This window comes from Suillus paluster, assembly GCF_016628075.1.
Source record: "Suillus paluster strain FC165 chromosome Unknown EDB91scaffold_22, whole genome shotgun sequence".
Classification (NCBI taxonomy): Eukaryota; Fungi; Basidiomycota; class Agaricomycetes; order Boletales; family Suillaceae; genus Suillus; species Suillus paluster.
The window spans coordinates 154,629-174,014 of record NW_024537582.1 but is presented as its reverse complement, the minus strand read 5'-3'; the positions used below and the strand labels follow the sequence as shown (position 1 = coordinate 174,014).

General features: G+C 48.7%; 8 protein-coding genes across 8 annotated transcripts; 2 read left to right on the top strand and 6 right to left on the bottom strand.

The window, feature by feature from the left end:
- Nucleotides 1–552: 552 nt before the first annotated feature.
- On the bottom strand, nt 553–3,402 carry EDB91DRAFT_1129390 (cytochrome P450). The gene is made up of 14 exons (XM_041318565.1): nt 3,322–3,402; nt 3,024–3,269; nt 2,878–2,974; nt 2,688–2,824; nt 2,502–2,627; nt 2,204–2,453; nt 2,022–2,177; nt 1,866–1,968; nt 1,726–1,812; nt 1,641–1,675; nt 1,545–1,591; nt 1,370–1,492; nt 1,293–1,322; nt 553–1,235 (listed from the first exon to the last, which is right to left on the bottom strand). The coding sequence occupies exons 1-14, from the start codon at nt 3,330–3,332 to the stop codon at nt 1,049–1,051; spliced, it is 1,635 nt and encodes a 544-aa protein (XP_041177751.1). The 5' UTR covers nt 3,333–3,402; the 3' UTR covers nt 553–1,048.
- A 2,455-nt stretch (nt 3,403–5,857) lies between these two features.
- Nucleotides 5,858–9,476, bottom strand: EDB91DRAFT_315036 (uncharacterized protein). The gene is made up of 3 exons (XM_041326830.1): nt 9,036–9,476; nt 8,489–8,978; nt 5,858–8,440 (listed from the first exon to the last, which is right to left on the bottom strand). Exons 1-3 carry the CDS (start codon nt 9,224–9,226, stop codon nt 6,260–6,262), a joined length of 2,862 nt encoding a protein of 953 aa, XP_041177750.1. The 5' UTR covers nt 9,227–9,476; the 3' UTR covers nt 5,858–6,259.
- Nucleotides 9,477–10,290: 814 nt separating this feature from the next.
- On the bottom strand, nt 10,291–11,357 carry EDB91DRAFT_1052278 (uncharacterized protein; the record flags this gene model as incomplete). The annotated part of the gene is made up of 4 exons (XM_041313667.1): nt 10,291–10,506; nt 10,563–10,909; nt 10,967–11,144; nt 11,205–11,357. Coding segments are annotated over 4 exons (894 nt in total), but the record flags the coding sequence as incomplete, so codon positions are not given.
- Nucleotides 11,358–12,226: 869 nt separating this feature from the next.
- EDB91DRAFT_1052376 (uncharacterized protein) lies at nt 12,227–12,913 on the bottom strand (the record flags this gene model as incomplete). The annotated part of the gene is made up of 1 exon (XM_041313676.1): nt 12,227–12,913. One exon carries the CDS (start codon nt 12,911–12,913, stop codon nt 12,227–12,229), a length of 687 nt encoding a protein of 228 aa, XP_041177748.1.
- A 2,271-nt stretch (nt 12,914–15,184) lies between these two features.
- Nucleotides 15,185–15,866, bottom strand: EDB91DRAFT_1052451 (TB2/DP1, HVA22 family-domain-containing protein; the record flags this gene model as incomplete). The annotated part of the gene is made up of 3 exons (XM_041313679.1): nt 15,185–15,319; nt 15,378–15,722; nt 15,777–15,866. 3 exons carry the CDS (start codon nt 15,864–15,866, stop codon nt 15,185–15,187), a joined length of 570 nt encoding a protein of 189 aa, XP_041177747.1.
- Nucleotides 15,867–16,203: 337 nt separating this feature from the next.
- EDB91DRAFT_1237056 (uncharacterized protein) lies at nt 16,204–16,558 on the top strand (the record flags this gene model as incomplete). The annotated part of the gene is made up of 3 exons (XM_041321536.1): nt 16,204–16,227; nt 16,281–16,393; nt 16,447–16,558. 3 exons carry the CDS (start codon nt 16,204–16,206, stop codon nt 16,556–16,558), a joined length of 249 nt encoding a protein of 82 aa, XP_041177746.1.
- A 61-nt stretch (nt 16,559–16,619) lies between these two features.
- Nucleotides 16,620–17,276, bottom strand: EDB91DRAFT_1237055 (transcription factor S-II-domain-containing protein; the record flags this gene model as incomplete). Its single annotated transcript, XM_041321535.1, has 6 exons — nt 16,620–16,658; nt 16,709–16,747; nt 16,803–16,859; nt 16,917–17,013; nt 17,087–17,195; nt 17,252–17,276. The coding sequence occupies 6 exons, from the start codon at nt 17,274–17,276 to the stop codon at nt 16,620–16,622; spliced, it is 366 nt and encodes a 121-aa protein (XP_041177745.1).
- Nucleotides 17,277–17,997: 721 nt separating this feature from the next.
- EDB91DRAFT_1247843 (uncharacterized protein) lies at nt 17,998–18,893 on the top strand (the record flags this gene model as incomplete). The annotated part of the gene is made up of 4 exons (XM_041322858.1): nt 17,998–18,514; nt 18,570–18,604; nt 18,655–18,768; nt 18,819–18,893. 4 exons carry the CDS (start codon nt 17,998–18,000, stop codon nt 18,891–18,893), a joined length of 741 nt encoding a protein of 246 aa, XP_041177744.1.
- Between the last annotated feature and the right edge of the window lie 493 nt (nt 18,894–19,386).

Below are 19,386 nucleotides of genomic sequence, written 5' to 3'. Positions count from 1 at the left end.
GGCGATGATAGAATGGATCTAATCTGATGAACCACTCCATTCACACGCGAAGCAGGATACTATGGGGATGCTGCGCGTAGAGCGCTTTCGAAACTCCGTGTACGGTCTTGTGTCTGGAGTGGGCATTTCGAAGATGGATTAGTATTGGCAAGATGCGCTCCTAAAGGTCGATCACTTTTCACATTCGTCCATGACGCTACCCTCATTCTGGTTGAAGACTATATCCAGATACGATAAAGATATCTGGACAAGAATAGATAGCTATACTCAACTATACTTACTTCTGTCATTGTCAGGCACCGAAGGGATCAATTCCATCTGGATCACACTATTTCCTAATTATATAATGATACGATTCCGGGGTTGGCTGTGATGCTCCGTGGCGCGCCCAACCAAGAATCCTTTCCTAGTATCGCCCCCTGCTAGGTACCACGATAATTTCTCACACACCGCGATGATGAATGCCCACCATCGGAGCCGATCCGCACCAGAAACCCCATTAATATTGGTCCGCAACTATCAGAATGAATTAAATTCTCCCATCCAGTCCAGAGCACGCTTGAGCTTAGAGAGTACTTATCAATTGTCATATGTCTTTATTAGGTCAAGAAGACTAGACTCCGAACGCTCCGTTCTTCGTTTCGTAAGCCCGTCTTTTGGGTTTGTACCTCGTGGTCCGTATCTTATCTTTCTGGCAGATCTAGAGTCTCTATTTAGTTGAAGGTACTAGTGGTCTGCAGAAGGTTGGCCAATACAAATCAGTCGTAATTAGTTGATGGCTGCTATATGGCCAGGGATACCATCTACGCAGCCACCAACCCCACCCACTCCAGACCTGCACTCAAGGGAATAATCGGCATCTCTCACGAAGCTGTTCCACACAACATCAAGGCACAACCGCAACTTCATATTCTGGCTATCTACATTCGCGGCGTATTATGATGCATACCAGAAAAGGTGATACTACATGAATGAAAAGAATCGATTATGGATTTTACAATTCACCGAAATTACTGTACCTCCGGCGGCTACAGAAAGCTGAATGCTACTACACCCCTGTTGAATAGAAAATAGTTCTCAATAATGCTTCATCCATGCGGGGCTTGAAGGTCAGGCCGAAAGGCTTCTGGTGTGATACTACGCCAGGGGTAAAAGCAGTGTCGTCAATAGGGTTACTTGGGTCTTCTGCCAGTGTGAAGGACCAGAGCACAAGAGCAACAGCGATATACACTGATCTGAAAAGTGATAGACGAGTGAGACAGAGTGCTCATCGGACCACGTTGTCGACTCACCGGTTGGCAATATGCAGCCCCGGGCACGCACTAACGTATCTTCAGCGAAACCCACGGTGAGAAAAAAAGATATGTACCGTCTTCCGAAACCAAAAGTGAACAACTTCATGTCCTCTTTTATTTCCCCGTCTGTACCGATCCATCGTTGAGGGTTAAATACTTCGGGATCATGGTAGACAGTGGGGTCACGCCCGATGCTCCTGAAGAACGAAGTAAGAAATTGTAAAAAAAAAAACCCTGACGTGCACCAACCAATGGTTTCCGAAAACAGTGGCCCCAGCAGGAATGCATATGCCATTCTGTGATTGTGATAAACTCATATCTGATTTATCATGTTATGCAACGTACCCAAATGATATCCTTCGTTGCGCGGTGGGGTAAACCTGGAACGCCAATGAATCAAATGACCTTGGAACATGCATCCTTGGCTCACCTATTGGGTTGACCGGCCTCCATCGAAGAGCTTCCAGAATGAAGGCTTGAAGCTGAACGAGCTGCGACCAGTCCTCAAAAGTAGGAGCTGTGTCACAAGGTAAGCCGGTTTTGAACTACAGTGACTTATAATTTGCATACGGGTCTCTCGGTCAATGACGGCTTCTAGCTCCTCATGTACGCGAGCCTGTGCGTGTGGAAAACGCGCAGCAGCCATTAAGACCGTCGAAATTGCGACAGCAGTCTAAGATTCCGAAAGTTAGGTTGTATGATGTTGATATCGGTTCCTTTGCTTACCGTATCAGAGCCTGCTCCGATGAGGGACCCGGAGAGATATGCTATCTCTGTCTCAGATAGTTGGTTGTCATCGGTGTGTAGGAGGAGGTCCTTTGCGACTGAATGAGGAGCAATATAGCTTTGCCTGTTTGGGTCATGGCAAGGTCGATGCAATGACTGAAGAATAGAAGAAGGATCCATACCACTTGACTCTTAACCCAATTCAGCTGGCCGAATAACATCTCATATTCTTCTTGGCTCCACTGCTTCAAATTCCGCCCATAACCAGGGATATATTTGAGGATGGGGTACTTGTCGACGAGGTATGCACCTGGCATCATCGCGCTCTGAACCCTTGGGATCATTTTTTGCAGCTGCAGTAGATACGGGTCACTAAGTAATGTAGGGGTTGTCTTCCCATAGACGACATGCAGAATGACAGATGCCGCGAAACTGTGTGGATGTCACCAACCGGAATGTAAGAACAGGGGACGGACGAACCGCTTGATATGCTGCTGGTGTAATTTTGGGTCGTGTAGTATGTCCAAAACAATATCGCGTGCATGCGCGACCTGTACTGGCTCGTAAGTCTGAGCAGACTTCACTTGAAGGTGCGAATGCGAAGATCTGATGTGATCGGGCCGGTTAGCCAGTCGGCTTTTTTAAACAAGTTAACGTGTCGCCTACTTGCGGAATTTGCGGAGCCTTTCGCCAGCGCCAATTTGGACGAATCGCATTCCTCTGCCAAGGATGTCACAGCCAGCGACTGAACGAGGACGGTCTGCGAGGGACGCGCCCTGCTTCTCCATTATATCGATTGCTTCCTGTCAGAGACGTGAATATCACAATTATAACATCCTGCAAGATGCGTTCAAACCTGGTGACGTCCGATGATGACTAGTACATTTTTGCCCTGGCTGAGAGAGATGACTGGACCATATTCGTCTATCCATTGAGAAATCTTCCTGGGTGGACTGTTCCGGTACGTCAGTATTGTATCATTCATTACAAACTACGACATACTAATGCCCAAGAGGTGGCTCTGGAGGACCAGGAGGTAATGGCAGTGAACGAGAGCTAGAACGGTAGGAGTATATAGTCGCAACGCCTAGCAGACCGAAGACGACTGCCCCAGTCTGCCACGCGGGGAACACATCTTGGATGGAGGACATCATGGGCAAGGGTGTTCTTGAATCCCTTCTTTGGATCCTCCTCCTGGCTTTTGTAGTGATAAGGCCATGCTCGTCACCAATATTTGCGGGTTCTTTTCTTTACTAGTATCGGTTAAAGGAACTAGCTTCTTACGTATGAAGAAGCTCACTCATTTGACATATATCCGATTAGGTTATTGGATGTAAGCCCGTTGGCTTTCCTGAGTTCCCATAATCAGCATAAATATTGTCCGAGATAATGGAGCGTGAGCTTTCATTATCACTGCCTTTTGGCGTAACGGTTAAGGCCTAAGGCCTAAGGGACGACCGTCAGTACTAGTCTTGACTACTTACGTTGGAGTGCGTTTCTTGCCGTCTTCGGCTCGGGTCAAGCTTTTACCCTATTCGCTGTTGCCATAATAGGTAGTACGTACATGGTCCACATATTTGAACACGTGCACACTTTGCTCGGAATTCCCAACATCGGCGCGGTGGTGCCATTATATTTGCTTCGTCCGGTATAGCGCCATCTCAAGCTACAAAATAAATAGCAGATTGATTGTAACAAGGCCTTGACGGAGGTGGAGTGGTCGAAGAAGATTGGCTATGCGGACTGGAGTGACCGGTGTATGTCACTGACGATCGAGTACCACGCATGACCATGGTCCATAATTGTCTGTTGGCGATGCTTACTCAAGAGTTACCTGTCAATCGTCTTTGAAATGAGTAAATTGCAGCACAAGATGCTGTCGAAAATACAGTGCGGTTTCCTAGGACGAGCGTCTTGGATGATAGATCAAGACTTGCAACTCCCCTATCTCTGAATGATGAGCTCTGGAAGGCGTTGCCAAGGGTTCAGGCCTAGACCTAAGCTGATCAGAGAAACCAATTCTATCTCATGATGACGAATCGCTGATTGCGCTCTGCATCTCTGTCAGGACCTTTCTCGTCACCTATCATGTTCGTAGTGCATCCCTGTCAGGACCTTTCTCGTCACCTATTATGTTCGCAGTGCATCTCTGCCAGTCCAAGGGATCCCCGAAATAGCAACGCTCACAAGCGCTTTCTCGAGTAACACATATAGTCCCCCGCTAACTCAAGGTTTCAATACACCTTTGAGAGTTGATGGCGTCAAGGTTTACTGGCAATGAAAAAGGATTGGGGCGTCTTCGGTGAGTAGAATCCTTCCGAAGCTAAGGTACATCGGCGAGTCGTACATGCGTTTGTGTTCAGGAGCTATGATGGGCCAACTCCGAGTCGGTAGCCAAAGCAGAAACCTTAGGTAGTGCTGCATGTATTGTGCTATTTTTGATGCACTGTTAGTTGCATCGATTTCGTCATTCCGTCAATAGAAATCAGATAAAATTAACCGCCGCCGCGCTGAGAATTCTATTGAAAATAATCGATCCGCTCTTCGAGGACACGCGCCCGCCACCACCAGAAAAAATCCATTGGTATGATGGACGCTTCCTGCCGCGCCGTGGTTGCCATATCAAAGACAGTAAGTAACGCACGAGTGTTTGACAAATTCCTTTGACGATCAGTTAATCCCCGCAAGATATCGGTCCCTGATCACGACGTGCTCAGGCTGAGCATCGTATGTCAGTGTCAAAAATATTGATCGGCAATGTTGCATTTGCCTCTGAGGCCACTGGCAAGATTGATCTGGTCCAGAAGGATGGGGATACGATGACAGAAATATGAAAGTTCAAAGCCCAGACACGCACAATGTTGCAAAGTTTCGCAGTAACCATAAGGAAGCAGAAGGGCCGCAAGGACTTGATTGGTCATACCAGGCTTTCAAAAATTGAAATTAACGGCATCTTCCGCTAGCTACGCCACAGATCTACCCCTGTAAGTCAACTTAAGTACGGCGACTCGTCGTACATGTGTGCTGTACGTACTTGTACATGTGCTATCTGCTTCAAATAGGATTTGAATATAACGTCTCGTCCACGCAACGTTCAGGTTGGTTGTCACCGTATAATGCAGGCGTAAAGCAGCCCGATTTAGTTAAGGCATCATGCAATGCTGACATGATAAGTAATCGACATCTACGCACTTCGGTGTTGCCCCGGCGAGCACTTTCTTTCCAACTTTTCTACAACGCCTTGATCTTATCTGTTTCTCCGATATGAAACGGCCAGGCAAGTTCGCATGCTGCCTCAGCCAGTTCTGTGATCCGTTAATCCATTTCACAAAAATCCACCGGTCCCGGTGACCCAGTGGTTCTACGATGTCAAAGCGTTTGGTGTTCCTCCGTTCTGCGATGTCTTTGAAGGCGCTGCCCTTCTGCCAATACATCCAGGCACTTACGTGAAAACGGCCTCCACGCTTGATAAATCTTAGCGCTCAGCTTGACATTATTGCCCCCGACCAGTTGTGCAATGTGGTCCAGGAGCCCGTCGAGGAACTAAACCTGTTTCAGGGCGGTCGGAGAAATAATCGTGTGGCTGGTTAGCCAGGCCTAAGGCTAGCCTGAAGGAAGACGGTACTAGTCGTTCCTTCATCTTAAGGCTCAGCCCCCGCAACTCGAAGAGCCCGAGGTGTCACGCCTACGGTCTGGACCCTCTGTGCGATGCTTCTGTTATGTAACCTGCAACTTCCCGGAGGTTGCATCCACGTTCTGCAGCCCTAGAACGTCCTCAAACATTAAGTTATTGCTCTAATCGATTCCAACGTTGATGCTTAGATTGATGCTTATAACGTTGAACTAGGGATGATGATCATTACCTTTGCAAGTGTACCAGACCTCTGCAGAAACTGGTGTAAAGTAACGCGCTGCGATTCATATTTAAGGGATATTCTACGTCTTTAAAGAAGTATGTAATAGATATAAGATATACTACTCTTCCGAATCATTCGACAGCACGGCGTTCGTGAATATTATACAGTAGGTACAACAGTACCCTGAGATATATCACCATGAGCGAGAGATGCATATAAGATACAGAGATCTACGGGGGTTAGATGCGGTTGGGAACTTTAATGCTGGGGCGTTCACGGTTCGGAGACTTGGCGGAGAGATTAGTTGTGGAGAGGTACTTTTGGGAAGGATACACAGAGAGGAAGTCACTGGGACATCAATTGAAGCGTCCAACGAAACCATCATATGACAAATACACTGGTGCGAGCGCTGTAAAAAACGGTGTCCGCAGTGCAAGTTGTCGCCATGCTATCCATACTCGGGGAGCGTACCCACAATCTGTGGCTATTTCGAACAAAACCAACATCACTCCTCCGCGGAGCATCAGTGTCGCTACTCCGGCGAACCCACGATGCTTCCGAGTCGAACATAGAAACAGGTCTCGTATCCGCTTTTGGAGATTCATCCATGCTACTGGGTCCAAACCACCCGCACGCGTCCCAACCAGAACCTCGCTTCCCACATCCTCCATCGAGATCAAGCCCGCCACCGTGAGGACCGAGGCTCGCGGGAGAATCTGGCCGGGGGAAAGGCTCGAAGAAAGCTGGTAGAGGTAGTGGTGGAATGTCGTCCTCGGGCTCAGGTGTGGCACTTGGCGTAGGGAGCTGTGTAGTAACAGAACATTGTTCTTCTGCGTTGTTCTTGATCTGTGTACTATGGGTCGCCACCCCTTCCCCAACCATCTGGCGATCTACACCGAGGGAAAGAGTCCAATCATCCCCTTGCGCTATTTGCAGGGCTTCATCAGCTTCATGAAGGGCGCCATCCTCTGACGGAGGAGTTGGCACAAATATGCCACTCCCAGGTACGTCAATGCAGAAAGGCAGCGACAATGTCCAGTCTGCACATGCAGGAGAGGTAGGCGTAGACTTAGACGTGGCTCCGCTTCGCAGTAGCGGAGCAGATCTTCTTCGCTCCCGCGGAACCGTGAGAAATGGTACGCTGCAAGCAGCACTCGATTTCCTCCTCATCGGTTTCTTCGGCGAACTCTCTGTATCGAGGTTCGCCTCAGCATGGATCTGCACCCGTTTTGGAGGCGAACTGGGACAACTGAGCGTTCCCTTTGAACGCCGGGTACCTAGTACGAGAATGCTCTTTGTGCGCCGTACTCGAGCTTCTAAGTCACTGGCGGCCTCTAATACCCCAATACTTGCACGCTTGCCCAGCGTAGATGTAGCATTGGACAAGCCGTTCTTCTGGTCTGCGGTCGAGGAACACGAAGAAAGTTCTCTATTTCTCCCTTTTTTTGAAGGGGAGGAAGGGGGGCTAGGTAGACTAGACGGCAGTGGAACCACCATGCGTCCGGTAGCGCCCCAGCTCAAACGAGAAGGAAGTCGCAAACTTCCAGGAGAGGGAGGAGGAAGACATGCAAGTGTGCCCGAAGGTGAACCAGTAAGCACAGAAGTACGAATATGTTTCGAGGGACTGGGGTTCACTGTCGGAAGAGGGACTTGCATGTTCTGTGGCGTGAGAAAATCTGGATTTTGCGCCGCCAAAGCGGGTGTTGGAGGAAGGGGGCAACTAGGTGGAGGTCCCGGCAATGGCGGGGTTTGCATGGAACGGGAACCGGCCCGTGCACGAGACCAGGGAAAACAAGATGTCGTTGAGGTAGGTGATTGTATGCTGGAGGTAGACGACGCAAGTGCGCTAGATAAGACAGAAGAAACGTAAGATGAAGGCTGGCATGACGTGGGTATGGACAATGTAGGAGATGGGAGGGAGCACGTGGAAACGGAACCATCGGTATCAGAGGGTACATGGGGAGATACCCCGATTGCTGGTCGAAGGCAGAGGGATGTAGTCTCTTGTGGAGGAAGAACCAATGTCAACGCGGAGGGCCGTCGTCTTTGTTTGGCCTGAACGGTACTGTCACTACGTCTGTGCGGTGGAATAGTAAATTCAGTCGCTCGAGGTGTGATGTCATCATCGATAGATTCGACGTCTGTGCATTCAGCTACTGAAGTGTCCGACCTCTTTTCCACGACATCTGCACTCGACATTGCTCCTCCACCTGTGGTAGGGACGATGCTCAATGATTTGTTACCAAACAGGAGCTGCAGCGGTGAACGTGGCGCGGGTGGAAAGTAGGCCATTTGTGTCGGAAAAAGCCGAGAATGTGCTATGGCAACTGGAGATGGTGAAGGGGACCTCCTCGTACTGGTGGCCACATTTCCTGCTTCCGTGCATACAATTTCTTCTGTGTCATGCTTAAGGAAACGCTCAGATGTAGGTATCACCGAACCAAGACTAGAGGTGGACGACATGCTAGTCAATGGTCTTGAAGGTGATGGCACGGCAGAAGTAACAGACGACGAGCGAGAACGATTCGATGGGCCCACAGGGACACTTGCGACGCCTTCCGGCTACTGTACCGTCAATATGGGCACTAGACTGCAGAGACAAATACGCACCGCATTATCTTTAGCTGAACGAGACCTCTGGGGCGATAAACGCGGTAAACGCCAAGTGAATGCCATCTTGCGAGGACTCGGTGTAACAGGCTCGTCTACCTGTATTGTGGGTGAATGCGGAATGACAGGTAGATGTGTCGACGAGCGAGAAAATAAGCGGTAGAATGTCGAGTATTTTGGCTTTTCTGGAGTCGAAGGGAGTGAGTCGTGGTGAATGATAGTCTCTGCAGGGAGGTTTTCGAATCGTTCTATGTCAAGAGACTCGGTGATAATTTGATTCAACTCATTTATAGACAAAGTTGGTGGTCTGCGGGTATAGAACATTCTAAGGAAAGAGCGACTGAGTGAATGAAAAGAGTTGGACAGACAATGAAAGACGAGTTGGACGGTCGATGGGCAAGCGTAAACTGTCCCTCGCAAAACGTTAGCTAGCAGGGTTGCAGGAGCTTTACCCGTTCTAGAAGGAAGGTTATACTTAAGCCGTAATTCACTTCAGTTTTAGATGAAGTTCTAAGTTCTTGACGGAGATTGGTTAATGGGCGCCTACTTTAATACTGATTCCAATATATCTCTGGTGACCGCCTTGACCTCTTCGTATGTCGGTGTTTCGAGCAGATACTGGAGCACCAGCTGTGAGCAACATGACCACCTATATAGGAACCATGAAGAGGCGAGCAACAGTGTCAATGGACAGACTAAACGGATATTGATCACTGGAAACTTTAAAACACGAGGCATAATGAAACGTAATAATCCAGCATAGCCCCACACACAATAACTACCTTCTGAGACCCCCGGTACCGGGCATTTATCAGTATGGACCACCTCCCCATTCTCGAGTCCAAGCACTGAACTTGTTTCAGCTTAATTTTCACTTTGCCAATCTCAGTTCTGCCAGTACTTCCATCCTACTAGACTCTGGTGGTAATGGAAGGTAAAATAAATGAGCAGGACCCTTTTACTTATGTCGTACGTATCACTTCTCGTGAGTTTATGTCGGACTCATAGTGAACCTGTTTTCCGTGTCCTCATACTCATAAGTAAGTCCTCGGGGAGAGCTTTTGTTCCATCAATGTGGATCCGAACAGAGAGCTATCAATGTCATATATCTCAATTTTCGAATATGATGAATTGGCTCACATTTTGACAGATATTAGGGCATTTGTTTGTCGGCGGACCCTCCTGATTCCATTCAAGGACAACAGGTATCAGTGACTCGGTAATTGTCTGAAACTCGTATGATGCTTAGTATACAGACACTTTTTTTTTCGAAACTGATACATGCGACTCTGAGTCAGTGGCGCGTGTCAGCATCAGAAGCATTTGAATGCTCTGCAGTGTGCTCCCAGACTTTGTTTCCTTTTCACAGAGTCTTCACTGGTGAGTGTAAAGACAATTAGCCTCGATACCAGCCAATCAGATATCTTACTTACCTCGTCAATGGTCTTTTCCTCTTCCCGTGAAGTATCGTGACGCGTAAGTACCAGAAAATGTGTCTGATTCAGCGGACGGGATGTTCCTAGCGCTCAGAATCAAGAGCGCAATTCTTGCACTGAGTCTCGTGATCGAAACGATGGCCCTTGGAGCCTTTATGGCAGCGTGACCAGGACGACCTGAGCAACCCTGTGGGTATGGCCGTCATGACGAACAAGGCCACGACCATGTTTGGAAGTTTGACCATCCCGGTCACTTATCCAATCTTTACTACATCATTGCTATGTCCAAAGTGCAAGCAAAACTTGATCACATAACCGTTCTTGGTCATTCTACATGCCTATCTTGTTCTTCGAACAATCACGGATTCAAGGATGACCCGACGACCACTGTTCCTCACCCAATTGTGCAATTGATGGCGAATTAAAGGAGCGATCGTTTCTCCATGTCCCAACCGAGCGCATCCCTGTGGCACTTTGCGGCTGGGACCGAAATTCCACACGAGTACTTGTCATTGCCGTCAAAGTCTGCTCAGATGAGATGCCCAACCCAACACGAATTATGATCAGGGTGGACGCGATGCCCTGATGTGTATGTGCGGTTTTAGCTGAACCACGGACCAGAATGTGCAAGAACTTACATATATTTGTGTTCCCGCTAAACTTAATACCGCCTCGGCCGGATTTCGGATAGCTACGAGAACGACAAAGATGAGCTGCGTGACCAAGTACAGCGCACCACTTTCGATGATTAGCATCATCGAGCGCCCACCAACAGCGATTTTTATGATCTTTGGCTTTCCATGTTCATCGACGACGGGAATCCGAGAGATGTACCAAAGGCGACCAGCAATGAGTCCAGTGACCATAACGTTTGTGCAAAGAGGCAAAGCATATCCGGCAATGGTTAAGGGCACGATCTCAGTTGGAGGAGTTGGTGATGTCGGGTTGATCGACAATAAGAGGGATGGAATGGGCAAGATGCATCCTGATGCATATGGAAGGTGAGCTTTCCCGTCTAAAGAAAAGGCTGATCATGATTTACCAAAGCCTCCAAGAGCAGTGAGGAGAGGGAGAACAATCACATAGAAATTCTTCTCCCAGACAAGCCAGCATCGATAGAGCAAGAGCAAGTCTCCAATGAAGTCAACCACAGAGATCATTAAATTTGCTCCTATCAACGCAGGAGTTTCGTTTGCGAACTCTGCGAATGGAGCATTTTCCTGCAGCGATATATATGAGTCTTCATTTTATCACAAACCTGTTATTGATTTATCCCTCACGAGTGCAATATAGAAGTGGTTGAACATCAACGCAAAATGGGCTGTTGATGTCATGAACAGCAGGCAGTTTGCAACCCAAATTACTCTGTTGGACACCCGATAGCGTTTTATGAGAATCACGACAGAGGTGACAAATAGCACGCAGTAGACGCCTGCACAGTGGTGTCAGTGACGTCTGATCCTAGTCTCCCCTAGCCAGATCATATAGGAGGACGACAGTCGTTCCTTCTTGATTATGGTCTGATCCAGAGAAAGCAGAAAGTCGCGCACCGTATAAGAGCGCTTCGCATACGAGACCCACAGCTTGAGTCACATTTATTGAGACAGCCATCAGCAGAATGACAGCGGCAAGGAGGGCAGAAGAAGGCGGGAGATGTAGTGAATCCCTCCTTGCGGCACTTGAAGACTTGAAGTTCGCTTAAACTGTTGAATTCGGTGTTATGGTGGAACGTGATGCCATCAGGTCCAGAGCCAGGACAATTTTGCAAGGCGGTCACATTGCCAGCTCGAAGCTCCTGGGTAATCAGTTCCTCCCAAAAACTTGCCGCAGCGCCTTTCGAAGCGTTTTCCCTCGCTTACTAGTAGTAGGCCCGGGGAAGGAGCGCATGGCCTCCCGTCCCCATAAGTAGCATCAGCGCGATCATGATGTAGCAAGCTTATCTATAGCGCTCGCCGGCAGAACTTGCGAGTCCATCAAGTATGTGTGAGCGAGGAAAAACTTACTATCGTAGGTACCAACCAGTAGCAGATCATGTTTCTACACAACTGGTGAAATATCACAGCGGTCTCGTAACGATGTCAGGGGTAAGGTAGATTGTTGGCAGAGCAGTGCGTGGCACAGACTGGGAGCATTGGTCACTATGTAGTGTTTGCAAATACTATTAGGAATAAAAATAGATAACAAGAATGTGTCGAGAACGTGGGTGCCGATCGTAAACGCGCGAACAGTTCATCATAGAATTCGTGAAGTGAAAAAATATCAAGCGAAGGATAAGTAAAAGTTGAACAGTACATCATCGTCGTTAAATGGTCCCAAGGTTGAGAACCAGTTGCATACCCTGCCCCGTAGGAGAGTAGCTTAATCCCATCCATCTACGAACGTCTCCTAAACAGTCTATACGCCGCGGTCCTTGTCGATACTCCCAGCCATGCAACGTCGGACTCGTAGAAGCTCTCTCATGCAAAGCCCTCAAAACTGCTTCGACACTAGCTGGGCTCACACGTTCGATGTGTTCCATCTCCGCTCGAGTAAGAGGTCTCTGCAACCATTCGTAAATGGCGTCAAGAACATCTTGGACTTTGATAGCGCCGGTTCTTTGCACCCTGACGACGTTCCACATATAGGCCATGGAACAAGCTGGGATGGCAATTTCGATAATGCTGATCGGGGGATCCGTCACTGGAGAACTCAAGACTTGCCCCAGATCCGTGGAAATATGTGCGCCTGTTGTCAGCCTGGCTGTAATGGGGTTCTGGCGGATATCCCACTGAAGCATGGGCATAGCTGGTTGAAATGGATTTATAGCAAGCCAGGGTGCAAATTTCGGGCGTCCATCCTCTGTCTGGGGCCATGGCATAGCAGGCAGTGCGGCAGGGATCCACTGAACTGTTGCGGGGAAGTAGTTATATCTATTCCAGTGGGGAGTCCATGTCAAATTGCCACTCGGGTAAGACCACACGCTGTGGTCAGGTTGTCTGGCTGGCAACATAGGTCTGCGGATGGTGTCGGTCCAGGTCGGCCCCCACCACACATGCCGTGGTACAAAGCCATTTCGCCATGGAGGAGGGGCCGATCCTAAATCACACATATGTCGCACGATATTAACACAGAGAAAACAGAGAACAGCTTACCAGGGGCAATCTGGATGCCATGATTTACACCCCGAAGCGTTTCTCTGCCTTGGGCGGCGGAGGGAGCAATTGCGCCACAAACCACACCAGCCGCTGCGATTGGACCAATCAGATGGGTCGTTGGAATGCATAGAAGAGGAAGTTGATGAAGACTCGAACGTCGACAAAGGGGTGATTTTGTACTTAGGTCGGGCACAGGAATATGCCCAATAAATAACCCAAGGAAGCGCCACATGTTCCAAGAATCGATGCGATGCCTATCTGCGCAGTGTGCACCTATAGCATCGCATGCGAAACCCTGGAGAACTACAAGGGCACGCATCTGAATTTGTCGCTAAGAGAAGGGTTACTCAGCTGACAGCACAACAAGACAAAGTTACAAATTAAGGCATTCGCGAACCCGTAACCTGGCTGGCAGTACACATGAATGTACACAGGCGCCCACAAAGGCAGTGCACGAAGCAGGTGCGGCTGTGCCACCACATATGTAAAGGGCGCGTCGAGGAAACGGCCACGTCGACCAGACTGAGGCCCAGAACCACCTCCTCTAGATCTGTAAACCTATTGGTCCCCTCGGGAAGGCATCAACAAAGGTCTGACAGTCCGACTCTTATCGAAATGAACTTGTCTGAGCAAGTGCTGAGTGTAACAATATATAAACAAATAAAACTAAATGACTCACACTGTCGCACAGAACTGGCAGGTATGTCATCCTGCCACTGAAGAAAGACTCGAAAGCGTTCATCCTTAGCTTCAGAGCCGAAGTCCAGAAGCCTAAGGTGAACCAGAATGGGAGAGCTTCACAATGGTGATCACCAGTGCACCTGCACCAGAGCACAGGACTGGATCACTGGTGGCGGTGTTATTGTTGAAGGGTGGAACCCCCGCACTCTAGTGTGAAGTCTGAGGCACGGGCACCTTAAGCAATATTAATGTAGGTTGAAAGAGGCATTACAGAGCTACCTTCAGATTGATAGACCAGAATCCATTTTTGTTCATTCACCGCTTTTGTTTACTTGTGGAGCTGGACAAATAAAAGGGTCCCGCCTGTTACGATACTTCGTCGGGCGAGATGCCCCAGAATGGCACTGGACTGCACAACTTTTTCATTCGGCACTGTCTTCGGACAACATTCTCACCATGGTTGGAAACCGCCGTCACATTCCAGCAGCCATAAAGCAATAATGGGTCACTATGTCTGCCCAAATGTCATCCAAGGCCATAGCACGAGTCACTAACACTTATATAGGTTGGCCATTGGGGATTGGGGAACAGTATCGGTCGGATCATCCTGAGATCATCAAAGTCAAACATTCGAGAGGACGAGAAAGCCGTCGCGCTAATGACCAGGTTGCTAGCCCTGAGCGGATCATGTTGAAACCTGCGAGTACTAATGCTGAGCTCATGTTGGAACGATCAGTAACAGAGACGATGTTAAACATACCATAATGAGTCGGTGATAAGTAGTCATATCAGCAGTGCCATTCTGGGGTATCTCGCCCGACGAAGTATCGTAACAGGCGGGACCCTTTTGTTTGTCCAGCTCCACAAGTAAACAAAAGTGGTAATGTGTGCAAGATGTGATTCGCTGAATTCCGAAAGATTCTCGTAATGAATAATTGAATGCGGATTACAGACCCAGGTTTTACCAACGTCACAGGCTTTCACAGCAAGACGTTGGCAAGACGAGCAAAAATAGTCCCAAATCACAGCGCAGTCTGTCAAAATCGCACCGGGTTCTTAATCTTCTACCACACCTGACCACGTTTCAAAATTTGGCCTCGCGCCCGACATTGGCGTCGAATGAGATACGAACAAAATCATTTAAACACTCGCTCGGTCCCGAGCATTGAGATCGGAGACGTGGCGACTCCCATGACAGAATTAACATCCAATAAGGCGTCTGTCGCGTGACACCTTCGCTGTGCTGATATGAGGCACAAAAAGCTCAATAACGGTTTGCAGAGATACGTGAAGTAGAACATATCGAGACGTAAAAGGAATTACTCCTCAAGCCTGATCAGAAGCACGGACAATAGAAACGAGGCAAATAATGTCTAAGGTCATCCAGGCTGACTAAACAGAGCGAAACGAGAGCCGAGGAGAGGGCGGCGGCGAGGGCGTTGAGCTCACTCCGAATCAGCGCTAGCAACACGGTCGCGCAGACCCTGAGCTGTCACCGTGTCGGTAGGCGCCAGGGCACGCGAACCGGACAAGTTTGACAGCACAGGCTTCAACACAACGACGTAAGTCGTTTGTGCACCCTAAAGAGAAGACATTAATCGCCTGCGTCTCGGGACCCATTTATATCTCGCGACTTACGCGGAAGGTTGGGAGCTGCAGCCAGAGGATGAACACGGTCTTGAATGCAAAATACCATGGGAAGTAGTAAAGAACCATTCTGAGTGCAATGCTTTCGAGGAAGTTGAAGAACCCGAAAACAACCCAATATGTGAGCCACTGCACGTCATCTTGGTGCCCGGGGCTCTCCAGCGCCTTGAAAGAGAGGTAGCAGGGAAGGGCCCAACCAACGAGGTTAGAAACGGGCGCGGCAAGAGGGTTGACGAAGTGGAAAAGGGTGAGGAGCAAAACAGTGCAGCAGACGAAATAGGTCTTCGGGATCTGAGTTCGCTGCTCGAATGTGTTCAAAACTGGGTACTTCGTGAGCTGTTGAGGGGCTTATGTTATTTGAAGAAGTATAACCGAAGAATCAATACGAACCTCCTTGTCAAGCTGTTGAAAGTAATAATTCGCCTTGTTTTGTGCCTGGACGAAAGCAGGGTGCTGCTGAACCTTTTGCGCTGCAGACATCTGCATAAATGAGGAACAGAAAACACGATTTCTCGTCAAACCCAGAAATAACGATATCTAAGTCAATACCACTGACCTCGGGGGGCGTGAAATATTTACTAGGGAACTGATTAGGTGGCAGTCGAGACGGTGGTAAGGAAGAAAGAGAGTTGGGGCGGATACGGCGTTGATATGGGTTTGATGACATGTGTTTGGTGGCAACAATACGTCAGCTTACCTTGAGTACTCCATCGCCCAGAATCATATATCCGTGTGTCCAACTTCTGACACCAGTCCGCAGCTGCTTGCTCTCCATTTAAGGCCATTTCACAACTCGTGCCAAACGTCTGTCGCACCCATGGACAACTACGAGGCAATACAGGTTCGTCCTTGACATCCACTGTATAATGGATACGTCTCAACCACGCTGAGCAGGCCCTACATAAATCACTGCCTGCATTCTCTCCTTATGTGCCCGCGTCTCTCCTTCCATCCATAGCTCTCATCCTCTTGACATCAACTTTCGCTCTTGCATTTTACTTTTCAACGTAAGTCGCCATACACATCTCTGTAATACGTGTCCTTATACCCGTGTTCACAGCCTACCAAAAGACACGTTCCCGCTACGCGAGACCGCGGTGGCATCACTAGCTAGTGTCCTCGGCGGTTTTGGAGTTGTTGCCCTGTTCTGTAGTGTTGGAGTGAACGTGTAGGCTCTAACAGTCGCAATCACCCATTATATACCCCCCGCACCAAAACATTACTCGTTCTTCTCTAGTTGTTAACACGCCAGCCGTGTTTGCAAGAGACACACTGGAAAGCATTTTATGAGACTGGGGACAGCGAATGGCGGGGTAGCGTACTGTGTATAAAATTGTGGAACCTTCGTCGGCGCTGCGCATCTGCGATCGTGGACGATTTAGTCTCAGGGTGAACGGTAATAACAGTCTTCCTTGCCTGTTTCTCTTCGTAATAAGCTTCCAGATGTCCGCAAGATGGGCATTTTTCTGACACCTGTAAAGAGGTGTAAGGAACCATGATACCGTCTATACATTCAATGATACTGGTCACCTTGGGTAAGACTTTACCCTGATGAATTTTCGTTTGGGTCTTGCGCTTCTGTCTCAGTGCTGAAGGGAATGCTTCAGGATGTGACCGAGTAGGTAATCTCGATATTCTCATAAGCTGCCAAACGCGGTAGATCAAGGTTAAGATGATGATATGTGTGGCTCAAAGAATACACACATGATGCTGGCTCCTCATAGCTGCATTGTTCGCAGATAACGATTTGCTCGTTATCTTTTGGAGGACTAAGCAGAGTACCGCAATGAGGACAAAAGAGAAGAGAACCTAGGTAGGAGTTGGTCATTTTTTCTATCTCGGATGAGCCCAATCGATCAACTCACCGATTTTATGCGCGAGAGTTGGCATGAGTTACAGTTTGATCCTAGCAGAGTTATAAACCGTCTCTTTGACCTGGAGATGATGTGAACCGTCTACTGTTTCGGACAAACTTTAGCATGGCATAGCCCTGGGCGCCTGCACGTCGTCGGGTCGGGTGCAGTAACGACTGCTTTTAGAACAAAGTCTTTTTGTCACTGTGCCTCACGGTCCAAACATACCTGGATGTGTGCGCCCACACTGTATCGATGCATTTGCCGGACCCTAACGATTGCTTTGTTTTCACTATCATTTGCAGACGCCCGACGTAATTTTGGCTGGAAGAAAGGTCAGTTGCTTAGTGCTCATCGTTGCGCCTGACGGCACGTACTAATGTGTTGCTTTGACCTGTCTGAATCACAATAAAGGCACGCCAAAAGGAGCGGCGCTTAGCTTTGTTCTTTCATGAAGTCCAAGCTAATCTGACGTATTGGCCCCTGGACTCTGGATTATATATGAACCCACTCCTTCACCCATGAAATCCCCGAGCCTCTTCGTAATCCTCATTTTTCCCGTCTTTTCTCGGTCTCCATTCTGCACGCGGGCGTGCTATTGATTGACTTAACACTTACTGGACTGGTGCCATACGATATAGATTGTTGTCCTTCTTTTTGCGCCCACGTCAAACGCCCATCATTTGCACTTCTACCATCACGCGCCACTCGTTCCACTAATCCACTTCTTCTATTCAATAACACCGCCACCCTGTATGATGCCTTCCCACCCTGCTCTATCAGACGCAACTCTCTCAGAAGTTGCTTACAAGCTACGGTACGCCAACGCGCGTTACAGCCAGATCGCTTTCGAACTGCGCTGTCGCTTAAAGTTCACGCGCACACATCACGCACAGCGCCACGCCTTCTGGTCTGGCTTGCGCGTTGATATAGCAAAGGCTAAGGGTTGTCCTATGACTGCTATTTCGGTCAGGCCCCTTCCTATCCTCGACACCACTCGGAGTCCCTCGCCGATCACGCTTCCCTTGTATATGCCTGCTGCCGAAGCCCACAACAAACTTGGCTTGGACATTCCAGACATCGTCGTATCGTCGCCCGACGCCTACGCTCAGCCCCGTGAGCGCCTGATCATTCGGATTCCACCGCTTGCTAGCCTGTACAACGATGTATACCGCCATGAGCAGTATGGAATGCCTGTTCCGGGTGCGCCACGCATGCGGACAAGGGAACTACCTGAGGAATGCGAGATGGAAGATATGTGCTCTTCACGTTCATGTAAGCTTTGACGAGACACTTGTAGCATTTTTCGTGACTAAATGATTCCTTTCAGCTTCTTCCGCGTTTTCTCCTTCTCCCTTGACACCCGTAAGTCCTATAAATCGTATGATCCTTCAGCACGCTAATTCTTGAACCAGATCGACGTTGTTCACTCTGGCCTTCGTATCAGAATTCCGACCAGGAAGCGTAAGATCGAAGAGACTGACGACGAAGATTCCTGTCCCGATAGCTCGGACATTCATTTTCCCAAGGTTTGTCCATCCATAATTCAATTATGCGAAAGCTGAGGCCTTTTTTCTAGAGGCACATGAGAAGGCGTTGGGCTCGTACGCAGACTACTGACGACCGAATTTATTGGTCTTCTCCTCGGTCATAACCTGCTTCGCTTTGAACTTGCAAGGACAACATGAACATCACGTTTTTACACGGTTTTCTGTGAATGCATACCATACCCAACCTGTGATTGCATTTAATATGTTTCTTTTTTTTTTGTGGACACTCGAACTGTATTTTCTTCCATGCCATTTCCACTTACCTCGTGAAGGACTTGCTACTTATTGCCTGCCTAATGATGTAGCTCAACTGTCATTGTTTTGTACTACTCCACTCCACCCGCCGGGCGTTCGCTACCCCAGATGTGTGACTGCATTGGCCTTGAGATTGGAATGAGCGAACGGGAGACGGTCGCGATACTAAGGACGGACTTCAAGGCGTAGTTTGCTTGCCTAATGTAGCTGCACTGTAGCCCTTGTTTTCGATGCTCATCTTATCTTCCCATCTAATTCCCATCTATCAGATAAGATTAACACGTACATACTTAGGCGAGCCTCGAGGCAACGGTCCTTAGATAAATTCTTGAAGGGCGCTCA